Here is a 16,128-nt window from a genome sequence, read left to right on the forward strand (position 1 = left end):
GTGTATAAAAACCATAAACGTGAAACAAAGTAGCTATGTCAACTCTTCAGAAAACGGGTTTTAAGTGGTAGGCGTATAAAAACAAATACGCAGAAAGGACAGCATAACATAACTTGGTTAAAATTTCGGGCATCCCCGTCATAAAACTGTCACCGCCACTGCGCGAAACATAGTATTTGACTCTAGGAAAACAGGTTTTTAAAGCCAAATACGCGAAACATAGTATTTGATTCTATGAAAATGGGTTTTAAGTGGTAGGCGTATAAAAATCGAATACTTGTAATAAATACCATTATTAACTCTGTGGACTGCCTTGAACAAGTACGAATATGGCAGGGGTGAAAAAAGAAATATGCCATATAAACATTATAAGCAGTGTAGACTTTCTGGAATGAGGTAACATACATAAACAATATAAGCTATTTGGACTATGAGCTACCGAGGTGACGTATAAAAATCAAATACATCAACCAAATATACATTAATAAAAGTTACTTGCTCTCTGAAAGAAGGTACTTTGTGGTAGTCTTATCAAAATCATTGTTAGCAATGGGGAATCTCTGGGTGGAGGTACAGAAGTGGTAGGCGTATATATTCAGGAATGGACTGCACGCGACTGAAGCCTGGAATACGATGTTGAGTGATACAGGAGGACTGACGCGTGGGATGATATTGTCAATAAGTACAAGTAAAACTAGGTAGTTGGCTTCTGTCAATAGAAACTTGGTAATGAGGCATTCTACAAACGTCTGACTTCGAAAACTTTCTTACTTTAGACCTCAATAGATTAGTATCATCATAAAAGGTAAGCTTGTAATTTATATTTCACAATCTAAAATCGCCAAGGTTTTGAAACTTTTTTACAAGTTATTAAGCAGTTATAAAGCACTATGACAATGATCCGGATGATAAGTTCAATTATATTTCACATTAAAAGGTTATTATATGATACTTTATAGATAACTTTTCTTTAGATAATCGGTACGATATATTTTCATTTTTTGTAATATTCATTCCTACTGCCACAGCATTGTGAGAAGTTTAGACAGAACTAATGAAACATATATAGCGAACTACAATCGGTCAAGTTTTTAAACTTTACATTTAGCACGAGTAACCAACGATTAAGATTGATTTTAGACAACAAGTAACCCAGCAAATCACACATAAAATGTTGGAATAACTACGATTTGGGTCAGAAAACGTGCAACAGAATAAAAACAATTATCTATCCTTCCCCCTAATCAATTTTAATTCTCTAAGTAAATGTTTCGCATTCAATAGTGTTCCATGCAGCAATCGCAATCTATTTCCCAATTTTCGACTGTCGTCCTCGGGTTAGGAAGGGTAATCTAGGAAGGAGATCAACAACTATCCTGGATCATTTAAAATTCACAAAAGGACAAAATCAGGCATGAGGTAAAAGATGAGTAAGAACGTTCTGCTCCACGATACCCACTGAGAATTCAGTGACAGTTGTACAGGGGAAGTGACTTTCTCGTCGTTTCTGGTCATGATCGAGATTTGTTTGGATTAGTCTCGCCTAGTGTACGATTTAGAAATGTTTTCAAATGAATGGAATTTTACGTTCTACTCTTCTGCACCCAATTGGGCTAATGAAGACGGGAAACGCCATGCAGTGTGCATTTACAAAAATTATTCTAGTATTTTTCAATATCCAATATTGTCGAAGGATCTTTAATGTTAATGTTTTCGTTACAATTTGCATTACTCTATGACTACATTGTTTTCTGAATTGAATTTTGACAATCATTTTCATCTGAACTGAAACATCAACTACAAAATACTACTGAGAGTCTTAGAGTGCCTTTGGGTTGAAAATGTTAACCACTGAAAAAATATTAATTGTAAAAATGATTTTACAAAGGGTCATTTTCCGTCCGAAAAGTGGATCATTTCACGTGAATTGTGAAGGGGGGAGGGGGGAGTGTTTCTATTTTAATTGTAAAATCATTAAACAAGATATTTCTATGGACTTTTCTATGGGATTTATTTTCTTATTTAAGGCTAAGTATGATTAAATATAAAAATATTAAGGTATTACATGAATACAATATTCGATATTGCTTCATACAACTTTTATTAAAACCTGCTCAAGTACAAAAAAGCATGCTTGATCTTGATTATTAGAACTAGTCCAGAAATTGTCATATGTAAAATAAAACTTTCGAAATACGTTTATTCGGTGAAATAGCATCTTAAAACACTAATCGATAAACATCTTATGGCGAGAGTTGTGTGAACGTTGCTTTTTTTTTACGAAAAGTGAATGCAATCTTTAATATGATTTTATAAAACCTGCTCAATTACAAAAAGCATGCTTAATCTTTGTAGTTTATTTAAAAAAATAATATTAAATTGTGTCATCCATATGGCTTGTTAAAAAATGGATTTGATATTTAATATTTTACATTTGGTCAATTCGAAAACATTTAGGTAATTTCTACGAAATGACCATTCGACTGTACCACAAAACTGGGGAATTAGGATATGCGTTTTAATGGATTGGTATATAGATGGATCTCGTGGTTATCATGCTTGGACTTAAAAGACCTCGAAAGAGAAAGGTCAGGTCAAATACCCCCAGACTGTGCCTTCGGGTTTTCTACGGGCCGCCTTTCTCTTTCTTGGTAAAACCTCGGCCATTATTCTATACTTAAAATTTAATAGAATTAAAGAACAGAAATTCACTTTATATACCCGTTCTTCAAAAAAGCATTTATTGATGTATCACTACAAACGGAAAGCCGAGAAAGTTTCGCTAGCGCTCTTCAACATATCACAGCGGGTAAAAGTGGATGACATGGAAAAAGCGTCTAGTCCTTCGTATGGAACAATAAACCGAGGCCCTGTGTGCTACAGGCTGTGTACGTTAAAGATTCATCGACAGTTGGAAATCGAATGAGTTGAATGGCGTTGCCCGTCCTCATTAGCCCACATAGTGCAGAAAAGTTTCATTTGCAACATATCAAGGAAATGAATGGCAGCAATAGTATACCGGAACTATGCCAATATTGTCACGTGGTCACGTGATTCTTGTTATATAAATATCATCGGCTGGTTGTTCAGGAATACAAGTGTTCGCAAACAAAGACAATCAAAACTGATAATATAAGGTATCATAGACAACCAATGCTCATATTAAATGCACAAGTAGCTACCACTTGACAAATCAATTCTAACTAACGGAAGCAAAGAGTCTCGCCCACAAAGACACAACGAAATCTACCATTAATTTCCTACAAAGGTTCAGCTTTACGGAAACTGCCAACGATTGCCGAATGATATCACTATTAACGAATCAAAATATTCCCCATATTCGAGAACTAGTTGCACTAGGTTTAGAAAAGAAGATTAATTTCCATTTCATTTACTTATCTGAACAATACCCTTAATTTTGATACAATACAAAAGTTTTTACCGTGTAAGATGTGGGTTTTATGTTACGTCCAATGAATAGAAGGGCAAAGGTTTACATTAATGTCTTATATAGGACATAATAGGTTGTCATTCGAAAATCTAGTCACACTTCCGAGAACTAGATCCATCAAATAAGCTCGGAAGGGTTCTTAAGCTGTGACCCATTACCGTTAAAGGGATTGTAAAGAGGATTTCTAAATTGTGCATGTGTATCGGGGACAATGATAGCATGAATTGTTCGAAAATTCTACCAAAACTAAGTGTTTTATGACGTCATTCCCGCAAATGCCTTATGTCAATGTCCTCGATACCCATAAAGTTAAGAAAACCTCTTTACAATCCCTTTAACTTTATCATAAAGTTATATTGCTAATAATTTTCTGTGTTCCTTGTCGCCACCTTATTTGTGTGTTAATCCATAAAGCATAAACACCAATTCAACATAACCTCTCATCTCTAATTTACGTTTTACGAACGATTTTTATAGTATTTAGCTTCTGACATTTTGCGGTCCATAAATGTTGTTAATAATCTACTAGCTGGTAGAGTGGTGATATCATAAGGTCATCATTTTAATAACACAACAATCAAATATTCATACCTTTATCTCGCTAGATAATTACTTGATGCAGTATATTGCCGGTAATCTATAAATACATCTCTACATACACTGGTTACCCTTTCTTCTGAATCCTTTTAAATTCTCAAGTATAAGTAGTACATCACGGAAGCAATATGGTTTAGTTCTAAGGCCGGTGCTTCTCAAGTAGAGAGTCTTCTATAACCCACTATATTTCTTATTTTGATACATTGATTACCAGCTTCGTTCACAGTTGCGGTACAATTCTATAACAAAGTGGGGCATTTAGAATAAAACTGTTAGACGATTATTCTCACATGGGGTGTTGCTGGTAATTGCATGATGACACTTATTAAAGTATTATCATGCTGTTTATATAACAAACTACGTAATAAAACAGAAGTAACCCTGGAAAACTCCAGACAGCCGCAAGTGCGTTACACTGGACTTACGTATTGCCTTCACACCAGTGGAGAAACAGTCGTTAGTAAATTTAAAGATAGGGGGCAGCAACAGTATATTAAGTAAGTTTGTCATTACAGTTTATTCAGGACAATTCTCAAAATACCCAAAACAGGTAGACTTGAGTGTATTTACACCAAGGCAATTGCAGAGGGTATCAGATTATGTCATTGAAATGTAAGATTTTTTGTGTTGTAGCAGAGAACAATATATTGAAGGCAATGTAGCGCATGTGGTTTTCCAGAAAGATACAATTAATCTCTGATTTTAAGCATGTACCCTATTTTTAATTTTCCAAGTAGCTTTTCGCATGTCACTAACATAATAAACGTCTCTTGAGAAGATCTTTGTTCTACAGAACAAGTCAGGCTAGAAGCCACAGGACAGCAATGAAAAATGGATTTCTCCCTGAAAAAAAAATATGTCACCGACCAATTCCATTACTGCAGAACTTAACTAGCTAGTACATCTGGAAGGAGATATTATTATTCATGGCATATTCACCAATTATCACAACCTATTCTGTCGCCTATCTCTCCAAAATGTATCTCAAGGACATTTTTGTAACTAAATCGATTTTAAATTTAACATAACAGAGGCCTTATTATCCTTATTATATCAGGTGTCATAACTAAAGAATATGACCTCTATTATCTATAATTGTTGAAAGATAGCTTGCCAGGCTAGGTAGCATACGTCAACTGCGAGCTGTCAGAAATAAGAGCAGTCTTTGGTCACTTAAATATGAATTTTATTATTTTAAAGATCTTAATAATACATTGTAGTTATTTATTATATTTCTTCCTTTATTTTAAATCAATAGCGATAACCCAAAAGCCCTTCTTATCAATTCAAACTCATTAAAATCAATTGAAAACTGTAGTCTCTATTGTGTTTAGTTCGGTGTTCAGTATAAGTTTTTCCTAAGTCAAGGGCAATAACTCAAAACTTGTTCATCGAGGTATCATCTTATTCGAACTTGAATGAGATCTCATGAACATAAATCATCACTCAAAATTCAAATCGGGTGAAAACTGTCGTGTCTATGAGCTCACAAACCCATTTTGATGATTGAAATTTTCATGTGGGTGTATACAAACGTTTCTAACGCTTTAAGTGAAGTTTTCGGGAAGAAGGTCCAGGTTGAAAACACAGAGTCGCTAGTCCCTAGACAGACCATACTCAACCGTGTTACCATGTTGTACGCCTGATATCAGAACTTAGTCATGAACTCAACTACTTTCTTGAAGTTCTTCCCATCCCCGTCGAGACAAAGCTAGTATCAAATTTCTGAGATAATTTTGTGGTTTCAAACAAGACCGTGGCTTACGTTCTTTCATTTGAAACCAGCTAAATATAATCTAGTTCCGATTGAGGGCGGATTAATCTTTATTAAATACAAGGCTTGGGATTACACTGTATAATAGGAACTATATTTAGACGCGGATATAGACGTTTTTATCAATCCTATGAATATAAAACTGGAAATAGCAAGTAGAGTCTGAAAATGGCCAGAAATTAAACGTCAGACGCAATAAAATTAGGAAAAATATAAGAAAATAAAGCGAGAATTAACAAATCCGATGACAAATTGTTCCATTAACAATAGACATAGACAACATTAACACCTGATCAAAAGTCATGCCAATGCCATTGAAAACTTCAGAAAACAGATTAATAACACTGACATCAAATTGACATATGGATGTCAATATGAGGACTTTTCAGGGCTTTAGGCTGTAACATAGGGTGAGTTCGATCGGAGCCCGGGTTAGACTAGAGTCATTCGAGTCACAACCCAACTGTAATATTTTGTAGAGTTGGGACTCGTGTGACGTAATATTGGACCTAGTTAGAAGCTCGGTTCCGACACTCACTATTTGGAGAGTCAAACACGAGTTAACATCGTGGCATGGAATATCTATATATGGTCAAAAGTCCCGCGATATTGCCTTAACTCGATCAAATTCGATTGCGACCCTCACTCGGATTGCTCGCTGAAGATAATTACGTCAATTCTCCATCAACTCTAACTCGATCACGGGGGTTCAATCGAAGTCACCCATAATGGATAAGGATTTGAGCATGAATGTAAATGAATCGGAGTTTTACGTCCTACTTCACTGTATGTTGACTAGTGGCCATCCTCGGAATCAATAACAATTATATTGTAGTGGGTAGGAAATAGAATTAAAAGTTACATAAAGTAAATTATTTAGGACTTGAAGGACCCAAACAGTGAAAAATCGAAAGTTGAACACTCTTACTGGTTTCGTTTATAGATTGTAACTAACTTTGTGTACTTTTTAACTCGCATTTAGTCGTGATTCGACACTTGGACTTACAAATTTAGAATTCTCCACTGGCTTAATGTATTCTACAAACATTTTGTAAATGCTTGACAGAAACCAAGACGATAAGAGCTAATCCTCCCACACTGACGAACGATGGTGCGTTTGGTTGATGATTACAAGGGGCTGTGAGTAAGTTTCGACATTTTACCCCAGTCGTGAGTATAGGTAAATACAAGAGGCAGCGGCATCACGAACACTGTGAAGACATCGAAGACATGTTGGCAATCCTATCAACTATACGCTTATTCCACAAAACCCCACTTACTGTACCTGCATCATTGAAAAAGGTAACTGGGTGAACATACCCAAATGACTTGAACTGGACTTAACTCCAGCACTCCCCCCCAGCGCACAAATCAGGCGAGTAACATTTTAATCAGAATTATTGTCAGGAATCTGAAAGAATAATCATTGTGTTGTGGATGAAAAGATATATAATTATATTGGAAATAATGGACAATATTTCCAGATACTGACCTTTCCATTGGCTAATGATATTATTTGGCGGGAATCAGTAGTGTATTATTTGGCGTAGAGTATTGAAGACCTGTTAATATGACATGAATGGTGACGATTGTTAATTGACATTTGAGATAAATGTCTAAATGGTGACAGATAAAGGCACACGAACAACTAATACAACATGACATTTTCTTACTAAGACATAGAACTGATGTATCGCGAATTAAAAGTGTGAAATTGCGAAATGAAATGAAATAATACGTCCCAATTTTGTGCACATAATTGCAGTACTGAATAAGGTGTTAATGTAGCTTTAATGTCATCTTTACACTGTCAAAGTATAATAAACAGGAACTTTTCTTGTATCACAGAAGTTGGCCTAAGCCCGAAAGCGAATACAGCCAATCTGGGCCCGCAACAGTGACTACAAGTCTGCGATGTGAATTAATGTTTTGATTTACAGACAAACAATGACTTATTGTATATAAAATATAATAGAAATGAAATGAAATGCATTAAGGTGCATTAGCACCAAAACTTGTTATATAGCACCTGAATACGATAAAAAAAAAATACTATGAAAAGTCTCTCATAAAGAGATGGCTGCGCAAATAGCTGAAACTAAGATCTACCACGGTATTACTGTGATCGCAGAGTTTTGAGATGCATGCTTGCTCGCAATCAGAATGTGTTTCACTGTCAGGCGAAAAAAATAATATAAAATAACAGGTGTCTTATTATGTCAAGGTAATATACGGAGTAATACCTTGGCATTGTGAAGATGATTTATTGATAAATGAATTTATAAACGTTAGTTTAAAATAGGAATTTGCGATAGCTTTGACATAACATCCTTTTGTACACAGATTTATCAATTTTTGTTAATATTTTAATAACTTGAGTGATCCTTGTTATATCATAACTTCATTTGTTTAAAACATTTACAAAAACAGTGTATATTCCAATTTCTTTCTCTAATCTAACATTCTGTTTTATTTCTGCTTTAATGGGACAGCAAATAGGCTTTGCTATTTCAATCTCCTTGATAAAGGAACAAAGATAAGTATTGTTTCGTCTTGGATAAAAAGAGCCTTTCCCGAAAACTACAGCAGCGTTTTAAACGTAATACCAACTTGAGCTCAAAATGAATAAATATGTTTCTGAAACTATGCGATTGTTATTGGTCTTTCATGAAACCATGACTAACGAAAAGGAGTTGCATATGACTGGCTTTTAAACCAAACTTATACTCGAGTTGACAGTGATATTCTTGTAAAAATATTACTAATATGAGATATCAGAAAGATATCAGTAAGATGTCAGTTCAAGTAAGCGTGTTCCGAATGTGGTTTATAAAAACAAATAATGAAATTGTTACATTATTGTTGTTCTTCATAGAGATAGCACCTTTCTCGTCTACTTTTGATATTTGTTTTTTTCGCTTGGTAAAGGGATTATCCTCGAAACGTATCGAATTTTTACCTACTGTTTGTACGTAATCGTGGGATTTATTTTTTCCTAATGAAATTGTTTCAAGAAGCCTGTAACTTGAAAGAAACCCCATCACACTGTTGAATCAAAGAAGTTATTCCTAGTATGGTATTTACTTTAGATTGTCTTTGTATGGATTCATTGCTTAGTGCCACTGTTAACCAGAGACATTGTGGTTAGGTTATCAAGTAAATGGCTCCAGAATGTCTTTCAGAATCAGGAAATCACTGTATAGACTTCAATCAGAAGTAGCTTACAGTGATGATATATCCTTACCTTTAATTTTCAGCATTATTGACCTAGCTAGAAATACGTTTACTGCCCGAATACGGGTCGTGGGTTTAACCACCGTAACTTATCTTCAATAGGTTTCCCTCTATCCTTGATGAAGTTCAGTGAAACATGTTCTTTAAAGTTCACAACATCCAGAAACCATCGGGTTGCATAATGTTGAATTGTTATGTCAGTCACACTCTTGTCTTGATCACAGTTTTGAATATTTCATCAGCGCTGGATATACCAGCAGTCATCAGAGAATACTCCAAGTGCTCCAGTTACTGAAAGTTATATACAAGGAATTTAATTATTTAACAAGAGCATGATCTTCATAAGATTTTAATACATTGTCGAGAGCGTTGATGCCTGAAAGAATTCCCCAACGCGGCCAAAAATAACATATGACTGGCAGATAGTGGACTGATTTAGGCACAATGACAGTATTATATAATCAGAATGCACCACATGCACACAATAGTGTCAGACTTTCAATTCCGCATTTATATGGTTTGATTCAGATCCAGATGTGTGTTAGAAGCTTGCACGCTAACCTGAAGGTCCAGGATTCAATCCCGATATAAGTCAAGATAATACCTTCGGATATTCCAACCCGGTATCCCCCTATTGGTGATGCAAGTAAGATGTGTTTGAAAAGGCGTCTAGTTAATTGGATGGGACAAAAAAAAACATTAAAAAAAGATCCCTAGATAGTTGGAAATCGAAAAAGAGCAGGCTTATTTCTCTGTCCTAGCAAAATTTTCCTCATTGCACACTGCACGGCGTTGCCCGTTTGGTGCAGTAGGGCGTAAAATTCCATTTATTTCATTTCAGAGGCGCATGTGCAAAATATCTTTGCTCGATTATAATCTAAATATTTATCCTATAATATATTTCAGATGACGATGTTAGCCAACAACATATACCTACTCCTCCTTGTCTTTCAATTCTCACTACTAGCAGCTCTACCCTTCCACCAATTACTAATACATAAAAAACGAGACAGTGAACCCATTTCTAGGTTATTTGAAGAAATAGAAAATTCCAACAATCCAGTGGAATCGGTCACACATCCAAGAGAACAGCAGGGTGAACAGATGCCAGAAAGGGCTCAGGTTCGTACTATAACCGATTTCCTATTTTCACAGCTTAGGGTTGAATATGAAATGAAATGCTTTAAGGAGTATCAGAATCAGAACGGGCTATATAGCAACTTCACACGATAAAAATAAGGAGTAAATAACTGAAGTCGCAGCATATAAATCTTTGAGGAACAGGTTCGCCATTTTTAGGAGTGGATTTGGGTCTTGAATATATACGTAAATAGTCTTCAAAAGTACTAAAAATGTACTCATAATTCCTTCAAAAAATATCTCAAATTAGGAATTTAACATTCTATTTCTATATACGTCTTTTCCAAATGTGGCAGAATCTCAAACGCGGATAACTCTGGACACACATGGATTTGAATGTTCAACTTTCGACGGTGAGCTGTGAACACTATTACTGATTAGCCCTGCAAAAACATTCCCGTTTGTGAGACTAAGGTATGATTGGTCAAAAATATGGCCAACCTGTCACCTTAATTAATGCATTCATTTCAATTTGTTGATTGAATGTAGACGCTTTACTTACTGAAACGTAATGGAAAGAAAACTTTCTTCTTTCCTGTACTGAAATGCAGAGGTGGATGTTTCATAAAATTTTATTGGTGTGTCTTTGCACGCAATCTGTTTTAGGTTAAGTTCTTATACAGGTCATTATCAATGCTTTACTTATTTTTTCAGCCCTGTATATCTATACATTACCTCATGGGTAAGTACCCTAGATTGATCGATCCTTCATAAATTATTTCCATGAATTGTCATATCCATTGCGTTTCGAAGTTATTATTGACTTCTTGCTCAAACACAGACAATCTCGTCTTTAGAAGGTTTAAATACACAATGTAGGTTGGGAAATAATTCTGATCAAACGCCTGTGTTAACGTGCGGTAATCTCTAATCTCTAAGACAACAGATGCCACTGATGTCTTGTCAAGCCCCAAGTACAATTTGATAATGTGTTCCTATTCAAAACGGAACCGGAAGCCGGATCACCGCGTATTTCGCCCGGTCATTTGTCTTGCCATAACGATAACACGATCAACGTTTATTCCATATATTTACATTGGTTTATCTTTTCTGATAAAATACGCCAACTCTAGGTAAAAACTTGGGTCAATCATTGTTTTCGTTTTCGATGTATTCATACGCCTTATTGTCACGTGACAAATTACAGTTATTGGAAAATAAACGCCGGTTTGGCTAATTGATTTATTGAAGGGAGTGATAATAGAAATGTAAATATGTGCCTGAGGGAAACACGTCGAAACGTTGCATAAAACTTTAACCAGTGATTGTTGTTCCATAAAGCTGTGTCTATATTTTGATGTTCTATTGTTTGGCCGATCATAGAGTCTGGGAGAATTTAACTGACCACAACAAAGCGGCAAAGAATTCAACCAAAATATTGCCAGACCTTGAAGTCCTTCATTTGCATATTCCATTCAGTTGTACCTATATATAGTTGAGTCATCTACAAAACAAATCCTCCCCCGTCTCTTATCTAATTTCTTTCTCCGTATCGTAATCAGGTTGTTAACAACATATTTAAAAGTCAGTTGTATTTCACCCTTTTATATTCCATTTTCATTTCCTTTTCCTTTACTTTTCCATGAATATTCTTGTTTAATTATAGACGTGATCTATCCAGACACAATTAACCGTGTATTAATCATTGAGTCCAATATATCGAGACTCCAAATTACTGAATTAAAATTTAATGAATAACCTGATAATTACAGATCTGTATCAAAACAACTTAATTTGTCTCGTACCCTTTAGGATGCAAATGTCACATTGTCTGGTACGCTACTCAGAAAAATGCGTCATATATTAAGTAAGAAAAATCTTCTTAAACTTTGTTAAATCTTGAAATATGTTTTCTGACTACCTTTCTTGAACCTTTAAAAAATGATGCAAGAAACTAGATAAGACACCGTGGTTAATTTGTCTGAAAATCTTAATATGAGGCAGTACTTTTCACCGTACAGAGTTGTTTGTGTGTGTTCAATATTACAAAATGTAACAATGCTAAGTGCAAGTGTGTTGATTGGTCACGTGACATCATGAATATTTTTTTTTATCTTGGTCCAAAATACCAGATTTACCTGCTAAAAAACGTCGACGTGGTGAAGAGTAGTGCGTTAGGGTCGGACTTTATTCGGAATGTACATATTTTAAAAATATCAGAATTTGGCTTGGCATTACTGTAAAATAAACACAAAATACAATAAAAAAAAATGCCCAATATACTGCTAACCAAGCAATGATAAAACGTAATAAAAGTATTATTGAAAAGTTATTATTTGTTGATAATGAAATTACCAAGACATTCTTTGTCAAATATTACTTTATTTGAATTATTTCCATTTTCTCAATAATTTCATTTGCGAGGGCCATTATTAACTATTTTTGTTATTGACCATCATTGAGGTATCAATTCTATTTCAGTTGTAAATATAATGTACCCTTTTATGTGTATCGAGGACATGGGTTCATCATCTTGTATCATTGTCTATTTGTTTTTATTTTGTTTTAAAACACTACATATTCTAAGAATGACTATGCGTAGATACGGGACCATTATTCCATCTTCTAATTTTCGACCAACATTTGAGATATTTTCGGTTGACATTTTAGGAAATGAAATGTATTAAGGTGCATCAGCACCAAAACTAGCTATATAGCACCTGAATATGATAAAAAAAAGAAAACACAAGTCAAATGAAAACCAACAAAGTAACAACACAATAGATCAATACAGTGATGCAAGATATTAAAAACAATATCAGAGAAAAACACCACACAGTAGTGATATAAACAATAATAAAAACAATATCACAGTAGTATACCAGAAAATGGAATAAACGACAGTTCTGGTGGAAAGAAATTCTATACAATGAACACTTACGAAACTTTTATCACCGCAAAGTCATTCTAAGACTATCAGTACTGTTTTGAAACTGATTTTCCAATTCACATTAAAATAAACCGTAAAATTTTATTAACCGACAAACCAGTGCTATTTTAAAACTGGTAATCAAATTCACTATATAAAATAATCCCTCAAATTCGATTTACCGAAGAAAGTGAGAAGACATTAGTATGACCTTCAGAATATTTTACTATTTTCAGTTTTAAAAAATCAGTTCCAAAGTCGGATTGATCCTAACGACGACGGTAAAGCCACCTTTGATGAAATTAGGCAATTTCTTCGCCATTATCATAGTGACGTTAGTCCAGAGACGATCAATAAATTTATTGAACGTAGAGATTTGAACGGTAAGCTTGTTGGTCATGTTATTTATCTATTTATTTTAATAAATTTCAATAAACCTGTTGTTACGAAAATCACACAATGAAATTATGGTAGAAACCATATTTATATGCACAAATGATAAGTGAGGTATGGGATCAACCCTGGTTTCTGGACCTTAGTATTCGCGTTTATTTTCAATTTCCAATAATCCCACTTCCTACACTGCATCGAACATCGAACCTCGTCTATTTCCGACAACAATCCCTTTGAATCTGTTTTAGGGACAGTTTGAGGGTTTGAAACAGTTCTTTGCTTTATAAAACAAAAGATATGTTTCGTCTGTATTCACGCGCTGATTGTGGCAAGATGTTGGTTATTCTCAATGATGTTTAAATATTGATGTATAATCGTACAAATTGGTCATTTATTTGTAGGTAATGGTGTCATTGAGTTAATACCAGAATATATTTTAGATATTACCACCCCTGATTATACGCTAGGTGGCGCCAAAGAATGGTTTAATCTTGAAGATAGTAATGGCGACGGGAAGGTATCGAGGCAAGAACTAGAGACGATAGCCCAGAATGTTGGTATGTCAAGACAGGAGGCTGAGTTCACAGTAGATACCTATTATATGACGATGGATAGAGATGGTGACGATAGCCTGAGCTGGAATGGTAGGTAGAATATCTTTATCACAACACATGCATCAGTATTCGGATTGTAGCTCAACTGCTTTGAGCGTTGAAAACTTGCAACATGGATAAATAACGTCATGGGTTCGATTTCGTCTTTTGCCATATTCCCTGCATTTCCATTTACACGTACGGTGTTTGTATTTAATCTAACATACTCAGGGTATACAGAGAAGTATTTCTCACAAAGGTCACAACATGATTAACGATTTGACCTTCCATCAATGTCATTATTACTATGAAAACATTCTGGTGATGGCTGCAAGCGCTGGTATTTTATTTCACTTTTTCAACCTTTAAGGTCATTGTCTTAAAAAGGCTACATTGAAGTGACTCGAGGCTATCATTGTCTTGCAGTACGGGGGTCTATCCTCATTACCAAATAAAACCGTGGTATATTCCTCCTCGTTTTTCGCTATTGTAAGCGAAGTGTTTAAGTGGAGGAAGTGCACATTGGTCAATTCTTGCGACAGATACACCCACAAAGGATCCTGATTTCTGATCTTGGCATTTTAACGATTCGAAAACTATATGTTCCCACAATTTGAGGAATTGTTTTTAGAAGGAAAGTTTCAGATTTGAATTTGACCTCAATCCAAATTTGAATGTATGTAACAGTTAGTCAAATGCAGTAAAAGTGAAGGTTCCATGTGACGTTTCCTTCATTACTTTCCGCGGGCTTTCTTTTCAAAATAAACACACGATACTTATTTTGGTTTCACTATAATTATCACACACAAAAAAGCGCCCACGTTAAGGTCGTTAAGTTTGTAAACCAAGTATCACCAATGACCTCAGTTCTAGAAATAGTAGATAATTTGTCTGATAAATTTGACCTTAAGGCCCTCATCATCTAAAGATAAAAATTAATAGGGTGCTAAATTAATTGTAGGCTTCATTGTGGGATTGATTCATTAAAATAATGAAATTAAAACAGTGCTGCAAGCATTTTACAAGTAAATCATCACGTTGAACTTTACTTCCAAGATATTCGCAAGTCTTCAGAGTATAACTGGAAGCCATCGGAAAGTCATTAAAAAGAATATTTAATAAGTTCATGTCCTTTTGGTCAACATCTTGTAAATTGACATTCAAAGACTCTGACATTGACATAATATGCCTTTAAAAATCGTCCACACGTGTAATAGATGGACACATGTCAATTGAAAGTATGTTATCATATCCGTAGTCTGACAAATCTGCCGCAAACTATATATACTTAGGTCACATTTTATGGGAACTGCTCCGATTCATTCCAAGTTAAAAGTACGATTTCGCATAAATTGTGGTATCTATACAATGACGAACCATTATTGAGTCCATCAAGACATTGTCGGATATTCTTCAATGTCCCTTTGGACCACACGGTACCTAAATACAGTCGAGGTGTAAACTTAACGTTATACGACGAAGGGAAAATCCTATCAGAGTAGGGCCAGATTTATTGAGCTACAGGTGAGCGAGACTAGTTAAAGCGATCAACTGGATGGTCACAGATTCCAACTACTCAGATTGGCGACACATACGACTTTTGCTAGGACATGAGAAACTGAGGTGTTTTAGTCTCTGAATCACTACGATAAAAGCAGTTGTTAAACAACAATCTAATATCAATTCGATTTCCGACAATCGTTGACAAACTGACAAATTCGCAGTTACCGTCAGTTGCTTCTGTTTCAACTGTAATATTATTCTACATGTATTACCTATTATATTTCAGAATATCGAGCTCTATACAGCCCTTAATGTCTGGAAATCGGGAGTTCAACCAAGAGGAGAATTCTGGTGATAGTACTGTTATTTATATTGTTAAATACTTTGTAAACTAATCCGTCATATTTGAGGTTATTTAATTTATTTATTGAGGGTATTGTCTCAAGAAAACGCCATCTATGTATAGAGTTTGAATAATTATAAACGTTTGAGGCGCACTCTGTTGAGCATGTGGTTTTACTACACAATAATCAATGCAAGATAATGCTCACTACTACGTTTAAATTGCATTTCG

General features: G+C 34.9%; 1 protein-coding gene across 1 annotated transcript; it reads left to right on the top strand.

The window, feature by feature from the left end:
* Positions 1 to 8,588: 8,588 nt before the first annotated feature.
* On the top strand, positions 8,589 to 15,866 carry LOTGIDRAFT_174135 (hypothetical protein; the record flags this gene model as incomplete). The annotated part of the gene is made up of 6 exons (XM_009052464.1): positions 8,589 to 8,627; positions 9,963 to 10,178; positions 10,851 to 10,878; positions 13,302 to 13,448; positions 13,860 to 14,102; positions 15,841 to 15,866. 6 exons carry the CDS (start codon positions 8,589 to 8,591, stop codon positions 15,864 to 15,866), a joined length of 699 nt encoding a protein of 232 aa, XP_009050712.1.
* Between the last annotated feature and the right edge of the window lie 262 nt (positions 15,867 to 16,128).

This window comes from Lottia gigantea (assembly GCF_000327385.1).
Source record: "Lottia gigantea unplaced genomic scaffold LOTGIsca_183, whole genome shotgun sequence".
NCBI lineage: Eukaryota > Metazoa > Mollusca > Gastropoda > Lottiidae > Lottia > Lottia gigantea.